Here is a 24,161-nt window from a genome sequence, read left to right as displayed (position 1 = left end):
CGAGAAAATGATTCACTATCAAAAGTGACCTCTCAACTTAATTGAGAAGAAAGTTTACAAAAAGATCAGTAAAAGCGAAACAAAATTTATATAAACAAAATGAGCGCTTTGACACAGAGCTGATGACACAAATTAAACCTTCGTAGCTCTACGATGTTATTTTCAAATGCAAGAGAATAGGAAAATTACAAAAATCTCAGTGCAAAAAAAAATAGAAAATAAAACAAGTAATTACAAGTAATGCAACAATATCAAAATGTTACAATACGGAAGTGGGAATACTGTATAAAAAGGACAAAATGACATGAGTACATTTTTATATTACCCACTTACACCATTTGAGTGAAATGAGAGAAAATAACACTCACATCACGATGAGCTCCAACATAAAACCAGATACACTTTACAAAGGATGAAATCTCCAACATATAATCTAGCCATGGGGGTCACAGTCCAGTGACTTCTGTGCCGGTGGTCGAAGGAGTAGAGGAGGGAGGAGAGTGCACAGACAGAGAGAGAAGAGGAAAGGTAAGAGTGTAGGACTGAGAATAGGGACTCTGAATGTTGGTACTATGACAGGGAAAGGTAGAGAGCTGGCTGATATGATGGAGAGAAGGAAGGTGGATATACTGTGTGTACAGGAGACAGAGTGGAAGGGTAGCAAGGCTCGTAGTATAGGAGCAGGATTCAAGCTGTTTTATTATGGTGTGGATAGTAAGAGAAATGGGGTAGGTGTGGTCCTGAAGGAGGAGTTTGTGAGGAATGTTCTGGAGGTGAAGAGAGTGTCAGACAGGGTGATGAGTCTGAAGTTAGAGATTGAAGGGGTGATGTTGAATGTTGTTAGTGGTTATGCCCCGCAGGTAGGTTGTGAGTTAGAGGAGAAAGAGAGATTCTGGTGTGAATTCGATGAGGTGATTGAGAGTATTCCCACGGGTGAGAGAGTGGTGATAGGAGCGGATTTTAATGGACATGTTGGTGAGGGGAACACAGGTGATGAGGAGGTGATGGGCAAGTTTGGAGTTAAGGAAAGGAACCTTGAAGGACAGATGGTAGTAGACTTTGCTAAGAGGATGGACATGGCTGTGGTTAACACGTATTTTCAGAAGAGGGAGGAACATAGAGTGACTTACAAGAGTGGAGGTAGGAGAACACAGGTAGACTACATCCTTTGTAGAAGAGGCAATCTGAAAGAGATTAGTGACTGTAAAGTGGTAGTGGGAGAGAGTGTAGCCAGACAGCATAGGATGGTGGTGTGTAGGATGACTCTGATGGTCTGTAAGAGGAAGAGGTAAAAGATAGAGAAGAAAACTAAGTGGTGGAAGCTGAAAAAGGAGGAATGTTGTGAGGAATTTAGACAGAAGTTGAGACAGGCTCTGGGTGGTCAGGTAGTGCTGCCGGATGACTGGGAAACTACAGCAGAAGTGATCAGGGAGACAGGGAGAAAGGTGCTGGGTGTGTCATCTGGAAGGAGGAAAGAAGTTAAGGAGACTTGGTGGTGGAATGAGGAAGTTCAGGATAGTATCCAGAGGAAGAGATTAGCCAAGAAGAAGTGGGATATGGACAGGACTGAAGAGAATAGACAGGAATACAAGGAGTTACAGCGCAGAGTGAAGAGGGAGGTGTCTAAGGCCAAGCAGAAGGCATATGAAGAGTTGTACACTAGGTTAGACACTAGAGAAGGAGAGAAGGACTTGTACAGGTTAGCTAGACAGAGGGATCGAGATGGGAAGGATGTGCAGCAAGTTAGAATTATTAAGGATAGAGATGGAAGGGTGCTCACAAGTGAGGAGAGTGTACAGAGGAGATGGAAGGAATACTTTGAGGAGCTGATGAATGAGGAAAATCAGAGGGAAAAAAGAGTAGAAGGGGTGAACTTTGTGGAACAGGAAGTAGATAAGATTAGAAAGGATGAAGTCAGGAAGGCTTTGAAGAGGATGAAAATTGGAAAGGCAGTTGGTCCTGACGACATCCCGGTAGAGGTCTGGAAGTGTCTAGGAGAGGCAGCAGTGGAATTTTTAACTAGTTTGTTCAACAGGGTATTAGAAAGTGAGAGGATGCCTGAGGAATGGAGAAGGAGTGTGTTAGTGCCGATCTTTAAGAATAAGGGTGACGTGCAGAGTTGCAGCAACTATATGGGGATAAAGTTGATGAGCCATACTATGAAGTTGTGGGAAAGAGTAGTGGAAGCTAGGTTAAGGAAGGTGGTGCAAATTTGTGAGCAGCAGTATGGCTTCATGCCCAGAAAGAGCACAACAGATGCAATTTTTGCTCTGAGAATGTTGATGGAGAAGTATAGGGATGGTCAGAGGGAGTTGCACTGTGTGTTTGTAGACTTAGAGAAAGCGTATGACAGGGTGCCAAGAGAAGAGCTGTGGTACTGTATGAGGAAGTCAGGAGTAGCAGAGAAGTATGTCAGAGTGGTGCAGGACATGTATGAGAGGAGCAGGACAGTGGTGAGGTGTGCTGTAGGTCAGACAGAGGAGTTCACAGTGGAGGTGGGACTGCATCAGGGATCGGCTCTGAGCCCCTTCCTGTTTGCTCTAGTGATGGACCAGTTGTCAGAGGAGGTCAGACAGGAGTCTCCTTGGACGATGATGTTTGCAGATGACATTGTGATCTGTAGTGAGAGCAGGGAGCAGGTGGAGGAAAACCTGGAGAGGTGGAGGTTTGCGCTGGAGAGAAGAGGAACGAAAGTCAGTCGTAGTAAGACTGAGTACATGTGTGTGAATGAAAGGGAGGGAAGTGGAACAGTAAGGTTACAGGGTGAAGAGGTGAAGAAGGTACAGGAGTTTAAGTACTTGGGGTCAACAGTCCAGAGTAATGGAGAGAGTGGGAAAGAAGTAAAGAAGCGAGTGCAGGCAGGTTGGAGTGGGTGGAGAAAGGTGTCAGGAGTTCTGTGTGATAGGAAAATATCAGCAAGAATCAAGGGGAAGGTGTACAGGACAGTGGTGAGACCGGCCGTGCTGTATGGTTTAGAGACAGTGTCACTGAAGAAGAGACAGGAGTCAGAGCTTGAGGTAGCCGAACTGAAGATGTTGAGGTTCTCTTTGGGTGTGACAAGATTGGACAGGATTAGGAACGAGTACATCAGAGGGACAGCCCATGTTGGACGTTTGGGGGACAAAGTTAGGGAGGCGAGATTAAGATGGCTTGGACATGTTCAGAGGAGGGAGAGTGAGTACATTGGTAGGAGAATGTTGGACATGGAGCTGCCAGGCAGGAGGCAAAGAGGAAGGCCAAAGAGGAGGTATATGGATGTAATTAATGAGGATTTGAAGCTAGTGGGTGCAAGTGTTGAGGATGCAGAAGATAGGGTTAGGTGGAGATTCGCTGTGGCAAAGGGAAAAGCCGAAAGAAGAAGAAGAAGAAATCTCCAACATATGTTGTTCACTGCGTAAAGAATCACATTAAATACACATCACATGAAAAGCACAACAACATTTGAAGAATAAAGTGTACAACATTTTCTTAATGTTAAATGAAACGGGCCAAACAGCATGGTATGACGTCATATCAGCATGGACATTATACACGACATATCGTTTCAAATACGACAGTTCTCCAAATCAACATAACAAAATATACATCCAAAATGGGTATTTAACTAAACTATAATCACAAATCAGTGTATTTACCCATGGATGATCACAATTTCCAGAGAACACGCGTTGCTTGCACTGCTCGCAATCTCAACGGGATATTTCAACGAGTGAGAGCGCATGCGCACTGTCTCATAACACACACAGTGCCACCTGCTGACCACTCCAGGAACATACATGTAACTACTGTTTATCTTAACTTAATACACTGAAAATAATGAGAATAATAAAATAACAGAATTTAACATGCAAGGAAAGAAACAAATTTTGAAGGTAATTTACCACCCGGTTACACTAGAAACAAAAACGTTTGTACAAAATAGTTTTGAGTTTGTACAGTCAATGGCAGACACTGCTATTTTTTTGAACACACCCCTTTCAACTACAGTAATTGCCCAATTGCACAGCCTTGTTTGTTTTTTGAGAATTTACTGCACCTACTGGTAACTTGTTTGCCACGTAGCAATAAAAAATATACTAAAAACCTTGATTATTCTGGTTAGTCACATTGTAATGCTATTATTTTGAACAATACTGTACCTTCTATCAACAACTGATGAAAGTCAGAGGTAGCTTCACGTTTTCAGACATCTTCAGGATTGAGGAGTTTCACACTTTGTGATTTCTTAGTAACAAAACAGTGTTCTTTTCACTATTGTTAATAAAATAAAAATAAAAAAACACTGTTTATCACTGTTGTAACATGCTTCACAGAGTTTCTAAAACAGCAAATGAAAATGAATAAAATGTATTACTTGCTGTTCTTAATAAATACATTGCACTGGTTTAGGAAAATACCTGAATTCAGGGAACTATGAGTAATGCTGCTTCCTGTCAGGTTACACCACACCAACCATCAATACTAATTTTCCTAACAGCACTCTTTATCCCTTAAATATCTTAACTGTTTAACTAACACGTTTATCTGACTAGTCAACTATTTAATTATTCATATATAGTATTTATCTATATTCTAGTTTTTCGGTCTAACTGACTGTCTAGAATCTTTGTTTACACATACATTTTGTTTTATATAATATATAATTATATCTTCCTGAAAACACTGTATGTATCCCCTCAATCCTCCCCTCAAAGCTCTGTTCAAAATAGTCAATTACATCTGTCTCGCTTACAGGATTTTCAGCCAATTACATGCAAATCCACTTCTGAAAATGCTGTTGGCAAGAGACAGAGACAGAGAAAGATGAGTGCATAAATGTAGATGGGGGTTCACATGTTAGAAGGTTAAGATAAGTTGCTATGGTTACAGATGGCCTTCAGTGTAGTAGTTTCATGAACTTTTATTTAGTCATATTTAGTAAGAGAATATTGTATCTGATTGTATCTGCAATAGTGATTTTATGGCCCCAGATCTGTAACCTCGGTATTAATAAGAAAACCCAGAAGACTTTATTGTGAAGGGGAAATTTTTACATTTTACAATTGTAAATTTGTACAACTGAACCCAATTACATTTTTATGTAATTGTTCTGACAGTTGCATAGCACTGACACTGGAGACTGCTTAGTAGATATGCCTTAGAATCTCAAAATGACTGAAAGATTAAGTAATGACTTTCTATTATAGATTTGCTGCATGTTCACAAATCTACCAACTGCAATTTAAAAACACGTTATTTTGTATTTGATTTTTTTTTTTTGTGTAAACAGTTTAAACCTGTTTGTGTTTAAACAGTTTTCATCAGATCCCACTGGGTGTGTGTGTGATAAATTTTAGTTATATTTTTCCAGGAATAATTTAAATAATATAATATGAGTTTACTTTAAATAGTAAATTATGCACTTCATATGGACATCATACTTTTGCTAAATTAGCACTGATTTATGATATTAGTAAAATCAAAATATCTGTTTAATGAAGATGGATGGAGTTTCAGAACAGTTTCTAAAGTTTACACAAAATGGGGAAAAAAAGCTGTAGTTCTGCATGGGGAAAAAGCCATGGGGAGAATGAGCAGATTGGTTTGAGATGGCAGGAAGACTACATCACAAACGATCACTCTTTACAATCGTGGTGAGCTGAAAAGCATCTCAGAATATACAAAATATCTAACCATGAGGTTAGATTATTGGACTTGTCCAGCATATCCCAGAGATGCTCAATCAGTTTTGTCAGAATTTCGAGGCTAAGTTAACACATTTTCATGTCCTGAAAACCATTCTGGTATAGTTTTTAGAGCATTTTATAGCATGTTATCCTGTTTAAAAGGGCAACTGCCCTTAGGGAACACTGTTGCCATAAAGGGGTGAGCTTGGTTTGCAGCGATGTGCATAACAGATACCAGAGCCCAAAATCTGAACCATTAATTATATGAGCATAATATCATAACATCACTGTCTGGAAGAGAAGCACTGAACCTAAGCACATTGACATAAATGATGAGTCATCCCATCCACATCCCACAATCACCATCAGGGAGAGGAGGCCAGATTAAACACAGAAGAAAATTGATGACAAATGTGGTGAAATAAAAAAGCCAAAGCAGAAAAGATGTAGGGAGTCTTGGATTGAAGTATGTATTGAAAAAGAAGATATGGAAGGATATAGGGACATGGAGAAGAATAGACAAAAAAGGCATACCTGAAAATGATAAAGCACTTGAACATCTTAAAGCAAATCAAGCTGCTCTTCTCATAGTCATAAATGTAGACACCTAGAATTTTTAGAGCATTTAAAAAAAATTGTAAATTGTCAAGATCTGTGTTTGCTATCAGGTTTCCACTGCCATTGGAACAAATCAGAACACCACACTACTAGGCTGAAAATGCTTCCAATCTAGCAACAAACTGAAAACCTTTGAGAAAACCAAGTATTTCACATTCATGTAAAGAGCTTTGGACTGTGGCATTTGACCACTCAGTTTTATAACACTATAAAAGATTCTGGTAAATTATTAGGCAAATTCTTAAAGAGACCTTAAATTTCATTGTCAGGTTATATAATAAAGATATAATGTTGACGTCACAGTAATAGGATTTTTATACTTCTTTTTTATGCTTACTAAACTGTTTATTCATTTGTTCTTGAGTTTAGATGTTCAGTTTCACACTGAGTTCCACTCTCGTAGTGGTAAAGAAGGATAATTAAACATTCAAAGCACTATACATGATTTCCTAAATCACCAACAAACTGCAAACTAGATCTGTAAAGTTAATTGCGACAAAATTTGATTTTGGCTTTGATGAGGCAAGTATTTGCAAAGGCCGGTGTTTTTTGGAGGCAAGTGGACATAAGGGTCAGTGTTACTTTTGGAGGCAAGTGGACAGAAAGATAGGGTGCCAAAACATTTGGAGGCAAGTGGAGACGAGCATGTGACGTCATCCGAATACTCCTGAGGAAGTTCCCCTCATTGGGTTGAGTGTTTTGATATGTCACATGTTCATGTTGTGCTAATTTTTGATTTTCACGTGACATCACGTGACGTCATCAGAATACACGTGAGGAAGTTCCCCTCATTGTTCTGAGTGTTTTGATATGTCACATGTCAATGTTGTAAAAAGTTTTTTGATTTTGCATATTTTGGGGGCGGGGCTGCGGGACAATCGAAAGGCCAGTAGGTACACCAATTTAAAAGTTTGTTCAGAGTATCACCATAAAGGAGCTGGCCGAGTTTAGTGTAGAAAGTTCGAAAGCTTGCCGAGTTATAAACCTCCAAATTTTATAATGCAAGTCTATGGGAAAAAAGGACACTTTGAGACCCGGTACCGGAAGTACCGGTACTCAGATTGCTTAGAAAAATAATAGCAACAAACTTCAGACCAGAGTCTACACCCTTTCCGAATTTGGTGCATGTGGCTCAAAAGCCCTAGGCCGCATTAAATTTTATAAATTTTTGTCTAAGCTTGAATAGGAAAACAGAATGTTGGTTTCTACAAAGCCAACATAATAAGTAATATTTGGTTACTTAGAAAATCAGAGCCTTTTGTTTAAATATAACCACAAACTCACTTCCACAGTATTAAGATCACCACATTCAGAATCTTCAAACACACACAGGTAAGGGCTCTCTCCCAGACTCTAACAAGTTTGAAGTGTGTTATTTAGTAAGCATTGTTTAGCTAACTAAGTTCTTAGCACCTCAAACAGAGATTTCCCAGTTTTGATGACTGGCTGTATCCCGAAGCACAGAGCCTCCATACTGCCATGTTAACAATATGACAGAATAGTACATCATTTGTTACTGTAGCAATCTATAGCAATCTATTTTGTTGTGCTTTGGGACACAGCCGTGGAGAATAGAATCTCTGTAGGGTGTAATTTTAAACCCACTCAAACAGGCATATGGAAAATACGCCCTATTTTTGATGCTCCGGAGCATTTCCATGAACACTCTTCACAGAATTCTTACACACACACACACACACACACACACATACACACACACACACAGGACCATAGCTTCAGTTTCACACTGAGTGAGTGATGAGGTGAGGTAGCAGATGCAATTGTCATTTGACGTTTACAGATACTTTATTTTTTCGGACACACAGTTGTTAATTCTCAATCAAAGTTACTAGCTTAAGAGAACACAGTATACACACAATGATACACACAAATGATGTGATATGTGTCTAAAGTTCCTGAGTTCCTGAATATGTACCTAATGATAACTTAGTTGATAAGGACACAGCCAAACCAAAAACTGCAACTTTTCTAGTTTAATACAATCTAGCTAAACAATGGGATAAAAAAAGTGCTTACTAAATATAATGAATTACATATGATGTCATTTATTTCACACTATTTAGATAAATAATTTTGTGGGGTGTTTCAGTATGCAGTGGTTATTGCCTACCAAACATGGTCTAACAAAGAATTGGTGAACTCACTAAGCTCAGAGTGCCCAAAATACCTACAATGAACACATGAGCATCTGAACTGGGAAGAAGTGAGCTGGTGGAGATGGATTTGATGCTCTGTGCAAGGTTCTGCTGGAGAACCATGGGCCCTGGCATTCATGTGGATGTTTCTTTGACAAGTACCACCTACATGTTTTAGACATGTACTGCACCCTTTCATGGCAACAGTTTCCCCTAAAAGCAATGGGCTCTTAGAGCAGAATAATTCACCCTATTACACTTCAAACATTTTCCATGAAGCAGATCTCAGTCTGATCAAGCGTTTCTTGGATCTGTTGCTAACACCTTGGTGCCAGGTACCATAGAATACCTACAGATGTCATGTGGAGTCCATGCCTTTGTGGGTAAGAGCTGTTTTGGAAATACAAGAGGGACCTACACTATAATAGAAAGGTGGCGTTATTGTTAATTGTTGTACGTCCATGCTAACATCCAAAAATACCAAATTCTATGCAATAATAATGCACTGTACTAAATAACAACAGCAGCACTAAATCCTTTCAGCAGTTTCTCTATGGCCGTGTGACCAAATTGCATCTGACCCAAACACCCACTACCTTAGTTCTTGATAGAGATAGTAGAAGGTCGCATCCTAAAATAGTGACCTTGCCTTTCAGTATGTCTACTCGACAAGAAGCGAGAGTGATTGGTGGCCTAAAGTGAATGCTACAGTATCTGTCTTGGCTCTCTTTGTGATCCTGGGTCAGTTCTCTTGTAGTACTTAATCCTGACAGCATTGATGAGCGTTAAACAGTCAGTCTGAGCAGCCTGTGGTGGTATTTTAACGAGAGCATGTGTGGTTTTACACACTGACTTGAGCACCTCATTATCAGTTATTTTTAGTATGCAGTCATGTCCAAAATCCTGAGGACATGACCAGGAAGTGTTTCTGTTATATCGGCAATTAAAAAATATATCATGTGAAACACTGAATGTGTTTGAATAAACATTCACATCCCCTGGGAAAACTTAAGATGGTTATTTTTAGATTCCTGGAAAGAGCTAGTTTTAATCTAACAAGCAGGATTTAACTTGTGTAGTGTGGTGTAAGTGTCAATATTTGGTTCCTAATGATACTTTGGTATGTACATGTGCATGTCCCCACATATAGATTCAAAGAAAACATGTTTCCCAGAATGCACCTCTGCACATGAAGTCTTAAGCATGACATCACAGCACAAGTGGTGGCAGTAAACACGCTTAAAATGAACAGCTGTACCTTTAACAGAAATACATCCATCTTGCATGTTTTTTTTTGCGTGCGAGTGTGCTGAGTGCGATATTCTGAACTCTACACCAGGGTCGGCTGGAATAGATCAGTCAACGCACACACACTGTAAGGGTTTATCAGTGACCTTTCTCAAACACACAATGGATCAGTGTGTGTTGCATTTGGACAGTGGTGACATCCCTGACACACGCACACGGACCTATAACGGACCTACTTTGAAGTTCTCATGAAACGCTTCTTCACATCAAAGGAAATGTATATTAATATCAATAATTACTTTCATTTTCGTGTAAGCACTTTATCCTAATACGGGTCATGGTGGATCTAGAGTGTATGTGTGCTGTGGGAATAAATAATCTAATATATAAGACACCACCCATATACTACTGAGAGAGAGCAAGACAGAGAGAGTGCCACACTAGATAAAAACTACTTTCTGTACCTCAACAATTGTGTACATTCCTCAACAACTGAGCACAATGAAAATCAACTTATAATTATAGAAGTGATGGAAAAACATTTATTATTGAGCAATTTTTAAAAATGAAGAGAATGTACATATCTAGAAGCAAGTAAAGAAATTGAAATGAAGAAGAAGAGAAAGTAGGACTGTGCCAAGTGGTGGAGAAATTCTAATAACAAGATACACTCTATCGCCAGACGTATGTGGACACCCCTAATGATTACTGAGCTCGGGTGTTTTAGCCACACCAATTGTTATTGTGTGCATAAATTCAAGAAAAGAAATCAACAAAAGAACTGTGTGTCATTGCTTCATAAATTGGGTTTTTATAAATTGGCTCACTCTGTACACTAACCAGTGTGGACTGGATTGGTGTAAAATATTGCTTCTAACTCAGGAGCAGTAGATGCATATCCTCTAGAGCAGGGGTCTCCAATCTTATCCGGAAAGGGCCGGTGTGGGTGCAGGATTTCATTCCAACCAAGCAGAAGCCACAACAGAGTCTACTAAAAGCCAAGAACAGCTGATTAAACAGGTGGAATCAGGTGTGGCTTCTGCTTGGTTGGAATGAAAACCTGCACCCACACCGGCCCTTTCCGGATAAGATTGGAGACCCCTGCTCTAGAGTGATGATGAATCATATTTCACTATTGACAGTCTGATAGATGAATCTGTGTTTGATAGATACCAGGACAAAGCTGCCAGCCATAAGGTTTGGTGGACAAGGGATAATGATCTGGGGCTGTTTTGGGACTCAGGACTGTTTTAGATCCAGTTAAGTGTAATGTTAATACTACAGCATATGAAGACCTATTCAACAGAGTTTATGTCTGTCTAGAAATGTTGCGTCCTCCATAATGTTGGCCTGATTTTTAACAGGTAAGATCAATTACAGAAATAAAGTACATTCAAACATGAGCTGAGTGTACAAGTGTGTTTAAGTACAAAAGAATAACCTACATGCTAAAGGCCTTATTGAGAGATGAATGAATTTTTAGCATTGAATATATTTATATTTAAATATTAACCAGCGATAGGGGGGCACGGTGGCTTAGTGGTTAGCACATTTGCCTCACACCTCCAGGGTCGGGGTTCGATTCCCGCCTCCACCTTGTGTGTGTGGAGTTTGCATGTTCTCCCCGTGCCTCAGGGGTTTCCTCCAGGTACTCCGGTTTCCTCCCCCGGTCCAAAGACATGCATGGTAGGTTAATTGGCATCTCTGGAAAATTGTCCGTAGTATGAGAGTGTGTGTGTGCCCTGCGATGCGTTGGCACTCCATCCAGGGTGTATCCTGCCTTGATGCCCGATGACGCCTGAGACGCCTGAGGCACAGGCTCCCCGTGACCCGAGGTAGTTCGGATAAGCGGTAGAAGATGAATGAATGAATGAATGAATTAACCAGAGATATTTCTCATTCTGTACAGAAGAGTGCATCAAATAACAAAACTTTGGTATTATTTTATTAATCCGATCTTACTATGAGGACATGGCAAAGCTTAGTAGTCCATCACTGTGTGTGTATTTGTGCATGTGTGCCTGTGTGTGTTGAGTGACATGTGTTGACAGATCTGTTCCAGTCAACCTCTGTGTGGTGTTCAGATTATCTCATGTAAGGTGTATCCCCTGGTATTCCAATTTCTCGGTAAAGCCACAGCTGTTCATTTGGCCGTGTTTACTGCCACCACTTGAGCTGTGAATATAAATATATATAACACAGAGGTTTTCATGGTGTTCCGTTTAGACTGAGCTCATTTATATTTTGTAAAACAGTACTCATTAGTCAGGCAACTATTATCACACAGCTAATTTCAGAAAATGTTCCAAAACTAACAAAAATACTCACTTAAAGGACTGAGTTGGCTCTGAATTTATCTCATTAATTAAGACACACCACTAGCAAACTTAACAAGGCTAGGTAAAAGATGTTAATCAGAAAAATAAAATCATACACAAGATATATAGTCCCAAAAATGCCAATGGAGACTTCTCAATGAGTTAATGAGGACCGTACAATCATTAAGAACCAGCGTATATAAAGCAAAAGTTAAACAGTAGACCCAGATGTGGCCTAATATTTTGGTGATAGGGACCTCTGCTGGTGTCTGGTGGAATTGTTTTGTGAAATCCTGACACCAGGACCCTGAAGACAATCTTGGCACCTACCATTTCTTATCTAATGGAACATAATAACAATGGACTGTCCATGTTCACAAAAAAAATAATACACTGAAACACAGAGATTAGCCACTTTTCTTTAAACTGTTGTATAAGTTTTGTAAATTTATCATTACATGTGAATTGTGAATGTTTACCAGAGTTTCAGAACACTTCTATGTATGGAACGTATTAATACCTTCTCATGTGTGACCTTTAACCTTTTGAAATTCTCAGGTTTGAGTCGTCTGGTGGAAGTGGAATGTGAAGCATCAGAGGAAAAACAGAAGCAAAAGCAGCAGATACTTCTCTGTGAAGTGTGTAATATTCAGCTGAACTCCAGTACTCAGGCTCAGATCCACTACAATGGGAAAACTCACCAGCGCCGAATACGGCAAGCCAACAGGGCCAAAAGCAGTGGAGGGGCCAGAAACAGCACGGGTAAAAATATTCATTCTGCTTTATATTTCTGATCTATAATTTCTGATCTGGCAAAGCTGAGAGTTTGATTTTAGTGAATTCTAAATCTAAATTAATTTAAAGTATGCCATGTCTAACAAATATTATTTAAATTCATATTGACCCAGAATTATTTTTGTAATCTTTGAGGTGGGGATTTCCTTAGGAAATGTTTGAGTCCTGTGAATTTTTCGAGGTACTTTAAAAAATAATTAATTTTTTGTTTTCTTAAATATTACCATGACATGGTTTCAAATGTGTGTGTGTGTGTGTGTGTGTGTGTGTGTGTGTGTGCATGTGTGACAGCTGCAGACTTGACTGGAGTTTTGCAGTAACACATTGGTGCTTCAAATCCCCCAGGTTTCTAAAATGGCTATGCTGATGGGACAAAATTTAACTGGATGGAGTATTTTTGTGTATGTTTGTCTTTAAAAGACCCATCTTTTGTTGTATAAGAGGTGATCATTTCTCTTAATGCCCCAGAACAGCATAATTACATTTCTCTGAATTAGTCTAATTAGATTACACGGGATGGATGGAGAGAGAGAGAGAGAGAGAGAGAGAGAGAGAGAGAGAGAGAGAGAGAGAGAGAGCAGAGGTTGAAAAGCTGCTCTAGACTCTCTGTAATCTCTAGACCTGCTTAAAGCTTTTTATCTCAACCAGTGCAAATGCTTGGCAGGTACTTTTCAAAACCATCATAACCCACTGACAGATTTTAGCTCTGTGTGTGTGCATGATTATATTAGCTTAAGAAGTTAATTTAAACTCCGCATCCACGGTCTGTCTGTCCTTAAACCCACCTATCCATGTTGTGTGCTCCAAATTCACCAGCGGTTAAGGCTCTGGGTTGTTGATCCGAAGGTTGGGGTTTGAGCCCTAGCACTGCCAAGCTACCACTGTTGGGTGGTTCAAAATGTAACTCAATTACTTTGTTGATTACTTACACCAAAAAGTAACGCTTAAAAGTAACTGTTAAAAGTAACTTTTTAGTTACTTTTTTAAAGAACGTTCTTTAATGTTTCCATTGATGCCCTTTTATGCGTTATGGTCTATACAAACACAAAATTGACTTAAACACAAAGTAATTTTTAAACACTATTTTATTTCAGTCAGACCAGCACAAACTGAATATATCAAAAGGATTTCTGAAATAAATAACAAAACAAGCTGAATAATATATTCAGAATCAAAAACTAAAGTGGCTTCTGCATCATAAAATCTGTTGTGTTGAGCCCTTAAGAGTGTTCCTTTCACAGCTTAAGTATGAAAACTATCAACAATGTACAACATAACACAAAACATTTTGAAATAATTAAATGAAAGCAATCTGAATTATTCAGAATCAATTTGGAGAAACTCAGCACCAGAAAACTGCTATTGTTGACAACCATAAATGTTATGCATTAAAAAAACGCCATCAAATTATAAAAGCTGTTTGAAAATGAAATATATGAGCAATTTTGAACCTAACCATCTCATACAGCAGTCTGAAAGTCTTTGTCCTCTCCTACACAGAGTCCAGTTTCTCATCCAACTGCACTCCCAGGTATTTGAATGACTTTACAACCTCCACATAGTCCCTGCTGATGATCACAGGCTCCAGTTTAGGACTAAGCCTCCTGAAGTCCACCACCATCTCCTTGGAATTGGTGGTGTTGATGTTCAGGAGATTGAGGTCACACCATGCAACAAAGTCCTGAATCAGTTTTCTGTTTTCTCCTCCTGTCCACTCCTTATACAGCCCACAATAGCAGTATCATCTGCAAACGTTTGCATGTGGCAGGACTCAGAGTTGTATTTAATGTCCGACATTTACAGGATAAAAAGCACTCACGTACTGCAAACCACAATGTCAGGCCTGCAGTCTCCCAGTCGCTTGTACTGAGGCCTCCCTGTCAGGTAGTCCGTAATCCATCTCTGTCAGTTCATCTCTGAGGAGCAGCTGGATATTACTGAAATCCAAAACTCCTCACAGCCCTGCTTACAGATGAGAGAGGGATCGGTATAGCATTTAGATAATGTCATCCACCTTCTCCTTGTATGCAAACTGCACATAATCAAGCGCATGGCAGACCTGTGACCTCATGTGGTGTAGCAGCACCCACTCCATGTTCCTCATTATGTGTGACGAGAGCGACTGGCCTGAAGTTATTCAGCCCTCCAGGATGTGGTTTATTCTGAACTGGGATGATGTAGGATGTTTTACTCAGCTGAGTGATTGTGTTTGTGTATGGAGGCATGTATACTATGACAACAATGGCAAAGCCAAACTCACTAGGCAAGTAATAGGGATGCAAACTTACAGCCAGAAGCTCAATGTCCCTGTAGCAGCTGAAGATTTTGATGCTTACGTTAACAGGATTACACCACCTCATGTTCACGTATATAGTGTATATAGTGAGTCCTCCTCCTTTTCGCTTCCCGCACGTTTTAATGTGTTAATTATTAAATTAGGTTTTTTTTTGTAGTAGACTGGTCAAATTTGTCTATGTGAAAAACAATTTTTTTGTGTGTAACAAAATTTCTTTCTGAAATTCTGCATAGTTTGTTAAAGTTTTATTTAGTTAAGTTATAATTTGTTAACATGAACATGAATATTTCACTGCAATCAGTGCAATATTCAGATTTTGCTTGAGGATGTTTTGTTATGACTATACTTGTAGATACGTAGATAAACTGCATTACTCTAGCACACACAAACACACACAAACACACACAAAATGGACTTATTCACAATATCAGGGTATTCATTTAACACAGAGGGGTTTTAAGCTGTCCAGGAAATGGAACGTTCCGGACACTTTGGTTTATACCACTTACTGGTCTCAGTGTGTTAAACATTTGAGGTTTCTTTTGGAAGCTTTAGTAGCCGCACATCATCCACACTGCATTGTACTGTGTCTCTAAGCACAGCAGTGCTGCTCTGGCATGGGTCCACATCAATCCCATTTATTCAGTGGAAATGATCCAAACAAAAGCAGGCATCGGAATTGCCAGTGGATCCTCGAGCTGCCATGCTATTATATCCGGCTATTTATATCCGACTGTGCTGTTTTTTTATTATATGTGTAATTGGGATTCCTCAGGGATGTATTATCACCTATAGTGCAAGCTGTCTACATTCTTACACGTGCTAATGCTAAAGAAGGCTTCCTAATATGGATTCAGTCATCCCTTCATTCATCTATCTATCTATCTATCTATCTATCTGTCTATCTGTCTGTCTGTCTGTCTTATTATTTTTCTATTTATTTTTATCCAACTATGCTTTCATTCATCGTTATGTCCATAAACCCATGCATCCATCTACCATCCAACATTTCTCTTCTTCCCATTCACAGACTTATCTGTTTATGCATCCTCTCTGCTCTCATTCTATCTGCTACATCCATTATCATCTCTTACAATCAGTCCATTCATCCATGCATCTATCCAAATGGCATCTATTGGTTTCTTAATAAATCCATCCATTTGTTTTTCCTTATACACAACATAATTTACAGTGTACCTCTGGGGTGTTGCTGTTGAGCTTGGTCCAGTTTTTTTTGTTCTAACCTCTTCTTAAAAGTAACAGATAACGGTAGGGTATCAATTACTTCATCATATCACACTGTACACCTATTTAGAAACATTCATTATGTTTTTTCACTTATCTGTTTATCACAAACTCTTTAATTTTATTCCTCTTTACCATAAGAGACAACTACTTTCATGCAAATCTCTCTATTTTCTATCTTTACAGGAGGTCCAGCCCAGGGTGGCGGTTTGCTGACATCACTCCCTGTTCAGCCTCAGATGGACCTGAAGCACGTTTTGCCTATCAGAGTAAACTGCTCGTCCCCCCTCAGCCTATTACCCAACTTCAATGTGTGTTTCTGCATGTGAACATTTTGTATCTTGTGTTGAGACGTTGAGGCTGCATTAGCACTACTGTTATTAAGGTCTTTTTTACTGTGTCTGTACATAGATGGATCCAGTTCAGAATGCAGTCATCAACCACACTTTCAGCATCGCACAATTGCTAAAAAAAACCCAAATCATCACCTGTAACATCTGTCACCTGCGCTTCAACTCCACAGTGAGATGGACACACACATAGACACAAACACACGCACACACACACACACACACGCACACACACAGAGAGAGAAACACACAGTCTCTGTCTCTGTCAATCAGAGAGTCAGAGTGAGATGAGCACAATAACAGATGAAGATTAAAGGCAATTAAGACTAAAACTCAATGTCCCAGTACAGAGAGAACTATACAGCAACATGAAATAATAACCGTGTCCAAGAACCAGAGGGCACAGAGGTACACATACAAGTCATCTGGCATTTACTTTATGAAATTAGCCAGAGCTAATTGAACATCAGAGTCCTTAAATAAGCAGCGTTAAGTGGAGGCAGGTGCAGTTTGTCAGCGTAAAGCAGAAGTGAAAAGGAGTTGAATGTGACCTAGGATTCCATATCCACCTGTTCAGTTTTGCCTGTGGATTGAGTGTGGATATGCATGTACATCATGATCAGCCATTATATTAAAACCACCTACCTGCTGGAGGAAGAAAAAAGGCAGAATGACAAAAATTGACAGAAAATAAATTCATCAGCCAGAGAGAATAATGAAAAATAATATACAATGAGTAACTGTTTCTTATGTCTGAGGAAAACCTTTTCTGATAAATTCTTAAAATTCTTTTCTCTCATTAATATTTTCCCATCTGGCCACTGCTGCCTCTGTAGTGTGCATATGTACTGTAGGCATGTTCATGGAAAGGTGATGAAAACAGTCATCACTCTCCACCAGTTGTCTCCTCAGATTAGTGTTGAGTCAGTGTAGAGTCTAGTGAGTGGTCTCTTTGAACCACAGACAAGGACATGTATTTCTGAACCACTTCCCATGCATCATCACTGATGCATTCAGTCTCTCCCGTAGTGAAAAATGGGACCAATCAAGCTGCATGGCTTTTGCAGTTGATGGAGTGAGGTCACAGCAATGGGCCAAGATGGAGCAATTTGCTGATTTCTTCCTCTTCAGTGCTTTTTATAGTTCCTTGGAAATCAACCCCCTCAGGGAGTGAGCAGCCTTCATTTGTTTCCATTATATTCTACTGACAGTCTCTTGCCTGGAAGATCTGAAATTCTGCATAGTCTGTTAAGTTATAATTTGTTAACATGAACTCACTTTTAAGGTTTTTAGCCTGTGCAAGTCTAAATGCTAGTTGTGGTTGAGTAGATCTATATTTTTACATCTGATTTCAGAAAGCAGTTGCCTCCTAGGGGGTGCAGTTGCCTTCTTGCAGGAGTAAGTTCATGTACTCCACTTTACATCTCTTAGACTGTATGTGAGAGAGTTGAAGTTTTAGAGAAAATCAGTTCCTCGTCGGTTTGTAGACACCTGAGCTCTTACTATGTGGATTCCTATCTCATGATGTTCAGCGTGTGTGGTGTTCTTACACTTTCTGAATTTCTGTCACAAGCTACGCTGAGCAACAGTGAAAAAGTAAAAATTAATAAAGAGTTTGAGTGACTGGTGTTATAAATGACGAAAGATTAAATGAGACATTAAAATTGTGAGAGATTACCTCCACTGGAATCCAGTATCCTTGAGTTCTAGCTCTGCCTGTTTTATTTCTCCCTCTAGTGGACATTTGATGAATTACACCCTATTTCTATTTCTCCTGTGTCTCTGTGTAGCGTTTTTTCCCAATTACAGTTTTTCACAATCGCTATGACAGATTTTCAATACATTTAAGTTTCCTAAACTCTTAACATGGTTAGCACAACATCCGTCTTTGTATGCTATACAATTAACACATTTCTTGTTGCTTTGATACAAAATGCATACAGTCAACACAAATTTAAAATGTTTGAACTTCTTTTTACAAACAAGCTCAACCAAGACCAAAACAATGTAATTTTACAGTAAAATTTACAAATTCACACTTTCACACTGTATGTCAGAACAGATGACATCATGTTCTAAACATAACTTATATAAACTAAAGTCAAAGTGAACAGCTGTTCATATTGTGAATTGAAACACAAATACAGTATATTCCCTGTATTTTATTCCATTGCTAATGAGAAACAGCTTATTGCAGTTATGCAAATATATAAATCACAGCTGATTCCCATGTAGGAACCACACTCAGGTGTTGAGGTTTTTTCAATCGCATGATCATATGTTCTAAAAGAGGACTCTTTGGGCTGATCTTGTGTGGAAAAGGAACAATATAGAGCAACACAAAGAGGGAAAGAAAGAAAGAAAGAAAGAAAGAAAGAAAGAATGTCTGCACAAGGGAGAGGAAGACGAGTACCAGGACAAGAGAGAGGAGTTAGGGGCTCAAAGAAGGACCAGAGCTAGGGTGAATAAGAGCTACTCTCATTGACCATATTATAAACCATGGGCTATCATACAGAGAGGTTGGTGAACGAGTACAGCCAAATCTCAGCCGGGACACAGTGGCATCCATTGTCCGTAATTTCAGAGAAACCAACAGGTAGGATATTACTTCTCCTACAGCAAAGTGTAAATAATTTTACCATTTACTGTATTAGAGTGACTGCATGCCTCCGGTCTCTAATATGCAACTGTATTTTGTCCCTCTAAGGATTCAACATCTACCTCCCTCAGAATGTGGCCAAATGCAGAAGACCGGGCAGATTAGAAGATTACTTTGTTTTTTTTTTTACAGTATTATAATTCCGGTTCTTTTTCTGCTTGTATATCTTGCAGTAATGTCCTTTTGCAAATAAAGTCTTTACTGCAGCAATTCTGTGTCTGTATTTTTAAACATAAACTGAACATTTTATAAAGCTACTCTGAGATGGTCATTCATTTTTTGTATTGAATTTCTGCAGCAAAAGAAACAAAATGCATGCATTTACTAAATCCAACAAAACAAAAATTTAGAGAGGATTCAAAAGAAACCATAATGCAAAACACGATCTATGATCAATGCAATATACTGTCTATTGTATAAGGGCAGACCTGACACATAAAATAATGCAGTTTCTGTAATTTCAGCTGATGATAGTGTTTTTTTTTGTCATTGTGTTATGATTGACTAAATGTTCCTGTTGGAAGAGAACATGTGATAGTGTTTTGAATAAATATTTGATTTTGAAACATGTTTGCAGTGTTTTGTTAGACATATTGTATTGTGTTAGTTTATTATTGTATTTTGAAAATTAGTTTTGGGGTTTAGTTTACAATGTGTGATTTTGAGCATGAAATTAACCATTATGCCAATTGTGTGTTTTAGGTGTGTTGGTGCGTTAAGAGTTGTAAACTTAAACAAGTTTAACAAGTTGGAAACTTGTTAAATGTATTGAAAAAACTGTCATAGCCATTGTAAAAAACTGTAATATATTAAATATCAAGCACACACACACACACACACACACACACACACACACACACACACATTCCTTAATTAAATATTCATGTCTGCCATTTGCTTATTTCAAAATGATTTATTTATATATTTATTTACTTATTTGTTTATTGAGTTTCATGCAAATCTATGTTATCAGGTTTGCTTGTTTGTTTAATAATTGCTTTTATTTTTGCCTAAAGATTTTTTTTTTACTCTTGCTGTCATCAGAACCAAGCAGAAGCACACTACAAAGGGCACAAGCATGCACGCAAACTCAAAGCTATAGACAGGCTAAAGAACAAGCAAAGGATTCTGGGAAAGTCTGTGTGGAGGGTAAGGGAGAGAAAAGAACCAATACTGGGAGAGATGGAGAACAGCAATGGGAAGGACAGCAATCTGTCTGAGAGGACAGGTGTGTGTTTGTGTGTGTTTGGGGGTGTAAACAAACTAATAATTGCACAATAATCATGAACATGTTTTTATCTCCATTCCCTCAATCTACAGAACCAATCCGTACATCACAGGCATCAAACCCTGAGGGTGACAGTGTTCAGGGTATCTCAGTCACGTTAATGCCCATTTCACACACTTCTGTCTCAAAAAGACTGTGTGAGAGCAAATGTATCCCAGAATCCTCTGTTCCGGTGCCTCGAGCCAAACCAAAAGGCTTGTGGGACTCTGAATCCATAGTGAAGGGAAACAGAAACAGGACGAAATGCAGCAAGAGTCTTCAGTGTGCTGTTTGTAAAGTGACCGTCAACTCTGGCTCACAGCTTGAGGATCACTATAAAGGTACTAATCTCCACTAATCACCCACTAAGTGAACAGTAATCACACACTTTAATTTAGAAATAGAAATTAAGATTCAGCAGTCAAAACAAACTATTAGTCAGTTTGTTTTAATTAATAAATTAGACTATTAGATATTTTTTTAGATATTATAATTAGATATTATAATTAGATATTAGCTACAGTATCTAATAAAGTAACAAAAAAAGGTTTATTAGGTTTAAATTAAAGTTAAATCAAGTAGTAAAACTGAAATTGTAAAAAAATCTGATTTTTTTAATATGCTTTAAGGCGTTATAAAAATTAGTCAATTAGGTGATACTGGCTTTAACTAAAACTAGTTTTGAAATTAAATAGGAAAATTATTATCAGTATAAAGCTATTATCAGTATAAAATTAGCTATCAATTGTGAGGAAAAATTTTATTTAAAATATAGATAATAATTAAAATGTATTAGTTTAATAGAATTTGCTATAAAATGGATAAAAAAGCCAAATTAGTGATCACATTCAGCGAAACTTTGTTTTCAATCTAGAAATTTGAATCTTGTAAAAATATATTAACAAGAAAGTGCTAATGTACTGTAACCTGTGGATGTAGTTTAGAGAATTATTGTATGTATCAGCATTGATTTAGATTAAAATCCTTTCTTGCTGGTATAAAGGTTTCATAAAATTTTGAATAAGGTGCAGTGGTGCGGAAGTGACCTGCTCTGACATATGCTGTCGTGGTTGTAGGCTCTAAACACAGACTGATGCTGGGAGGTCACTGCATGTTGCCACGGAAACGGGGCAGAAAAGAGGATTCATCCCGTGCCACACCGCGGCTTCATGTCGACTCCGCCTCCACCAAACTATCACACCACTGCAATGTGTGTGATATAGACGTCAACTCAGAAGCTCAGCTCCAACAAGTTTGTGCTTTATTTAACATTAAAGAAAATTTGTACAAAATGTACAAACACTCAAAACGTATATATAAAAATGTATACACATTCACATAGGCTTCATTCACAAAGATTTACTAATATCCATTTGTATAATGTAGTCAGTAAAAACAAGCATATCAGTCTAAATCTAATGTAAAGCAGAACTCTGTTCCCTTATTAGAAATTCAGGTGGAATTAGTGATCACACCAAATAACAAGTAGCTTTCATGTTTACTACAAACTTTTATTAATTTAAACAAAAGCTGATAATGCTGTTCAGTAAGAACTACTAAAATGCGTGCTAGCAAATGAAATAAAAGCTCATTTAAAACATCTTTAATGAGAACTGATGATTAATTAAAAACTGACTTTTATGTTTAGAAAAAGTATCAGTCAAAATTAATTTAAAAAATCAGTTTAATTAGAATAAAACTAAGTAGTTGTCAAGTATCAATTAAAAGGTAGCTGTTGAATTTTCAAATTAAGCTTTTCATTTTAATTACAGTTGTTTAGTAAAAGTATCAGTGAAAAATAGTTTCAGTGAATTTAGTAAGTTTAGTGAAAGTAGATTTCAAGTTTAATCACCAGTAGAAATGAATAGGAATTGAGTTTTAAAACTAGCTTTAAAGTCTTCCTAGGCTAAATGAATGAAGGTCTTAATGAATAAATAGAAGGAAATGTGCATTTAGAATATGGCTGAATGCACTCCCTGTGTCTGAAACAACACGTCGTCTAAACACACATTTATTCTGTAAAAGGTTTAGTAACATATATACACTTTTTAGTGAAATGCCATTTTCACACCAGAAGTCAGGTCCTAATCATTTAAATCTTCACAGAGTTTCTTTACTCTTCAGCACATGAGAAGCAGGAGACACCGAGACCGAGCCACTGGAAAATCACTTCATACAAAGTTCAGCCCCTACATCAACAACTCAGCCCACTCCGTGTTAACGGTGACACACACACACACACACACACAATTTGTCCAGCTGTTGGAGTATTAGACAAAGCTCACTTTTAGACTTAGTTATTTCTGGCAACACAGGGATTCCTTTTACTAAGAAGTCACTGAGAACACATACACACACACACACACACACACACACACACACACACACACACACACACATTGTGAGGACCTATATTCTGACAAAAATATTGATGCAATTAATTAATGCTGCCTCTACCTATCTAACCCTAACTATAGAGTATTATATTAAATATACATGTAAATACATACATTTTGATTGACTGATCAACTTACAATTTCTTACAAATGTTTTGTTATTTTTATGATTTATATTTAAGTGTAAAAGAATCGCAGATCTGTTATTTATTGAAATGTTAGGCAACGAATTAAGATTTTTTAAGGAATTTAAAGCAAATATGTACATTTATGATTTTGAACATTTGTGGCAAAGTTATAATGAGTAAGAAGCCTTTTTTCACTAGTTTGGATTGTTCAGAGAAAAAGTACAGTTTAAAGAGATCTTTAAGGAAATCTACAGAGAAATTAAGACACATTTTAAACGGATTCCCTTTAATAAAGTATTTAGTTTAAAAGGAGTGTTTGTGTGTGTATGTGTGTGTGTGTGTTTTCTGTGTTCAGACCAAGCTCACTCTTCAGAAACAACTCGCCAGAACAGTGACCTCCAGCTTCCTAACATCAGCCCTCAGCCCTGTGGCCATGGCAACTGGAACTTTGTCCCCAAGTCACGGTCATCTGCCTGCCCCCATATTCCAAGCACCTCTGTTTAGCCACACCCTCTTTAGACCTGCCCCTGGGCCCTTTAAGGCGACTCACGGTCCAGTCGTATTCTGTCCTTACTGAAGAGATGGAAATTTGTTAGACGTTTCACAGGAAGCTGTGCAGGAACAGAACTATGCAGCCTCACAGATTACGCTGTTGGATAATATATAGATTTCTACATATAAATCATTTAATGACAAAAAGAACCAACTGTGAAAATTCTTGGAAAATCGTTCTTTACTGTTCAGTCAGTTTCAAGCACACATTTGGGATTCTGTCTGTAGCGCTTGTGTCTACAATAAATCACCTTACTCTGTAAAACATTACACAAAAATTAAAAATATATACAGAATATGCAATTTAAAATAATTTAGAGATGTTTTAAGCGTGGAATAAAAAAAAGTTTTTAATGAAAATTGAGGAGGTTTAGAAAGCTCATAAATGGCATTAAATAAACAGAAGAAATTAAGGAAATATTAACAGCAAGGAATTTCATTTTTTTTAATTTAAAAAGTGTGGAATG

The 24,161-nt window shown here is 38.1% G+C and overlaps 1 protein-coding gene across 1 annotated transcript in view; it reads left to right on the top strand.

Annotated features, from left to right (window-relative positions):
- LOC132840788 (zinc finger protein 385B-like) overlaps positions 1 to 23,719 on the top strand; it is a 33,306-nt gene extending 9,587 nt beyond the window's left edge. The window contains exons 2-9 of the mRNA XM_060862779.1: positions 12,565 to 12,768; positions 16,529 to 16,653; positions 16,754 to 16,864; positions 20,396 to 20,579; positions 20,672 to 20,959; positions 21,695 to 21,870; positions 22,743 to 22,841; positions 23,498 to 23,719. Of these exons, the coding sequence (XP_060718762.1) occupies positions 12,565 to 12,768; positions 16,529 to 16,653; positions 16,754 to 16,864; positions 20,396 to 20,579; positions 20,672 to 20,959; positions 21,695 to 21,870; positions 22,743 to 22,841; positions 23,498 to 23,719 (1,409 nt within the window). The remainder of the gene's footprint in view (positions 1 to 12,564; positions 12,769 to 16,528; positions 16,654 to 16,753; positions 16,865 to 20,395; positions 20,580 to 20,671; positions 20,960 to 21,694; positions 21,871 to 22,742; positions 22,842 to 23,497) is intronic.
- The last annotated feature ends 442 nt before the right edge of the window (positions 23,720 to 24,161 follow it).

Source organism: Tachysurus vachellii, chromosome 2 (assembly GCF_030014155.1).
Source record: "Tachysurus vachellii isolate PV-2020 chromosome 2, HZAU_Pvac_v1, whole genome shotgun sequence".
NCBI lineage: Eukaryota > Metazoa > Chordata > Actinopteri > Siluriformes > Bagridae > Tachysurus > Tachysurus vachellii.
Note: the sequence above shows the minus strand (reverse complement) of the source record. Positions and strands in the feature narration are given on the sequence as shown.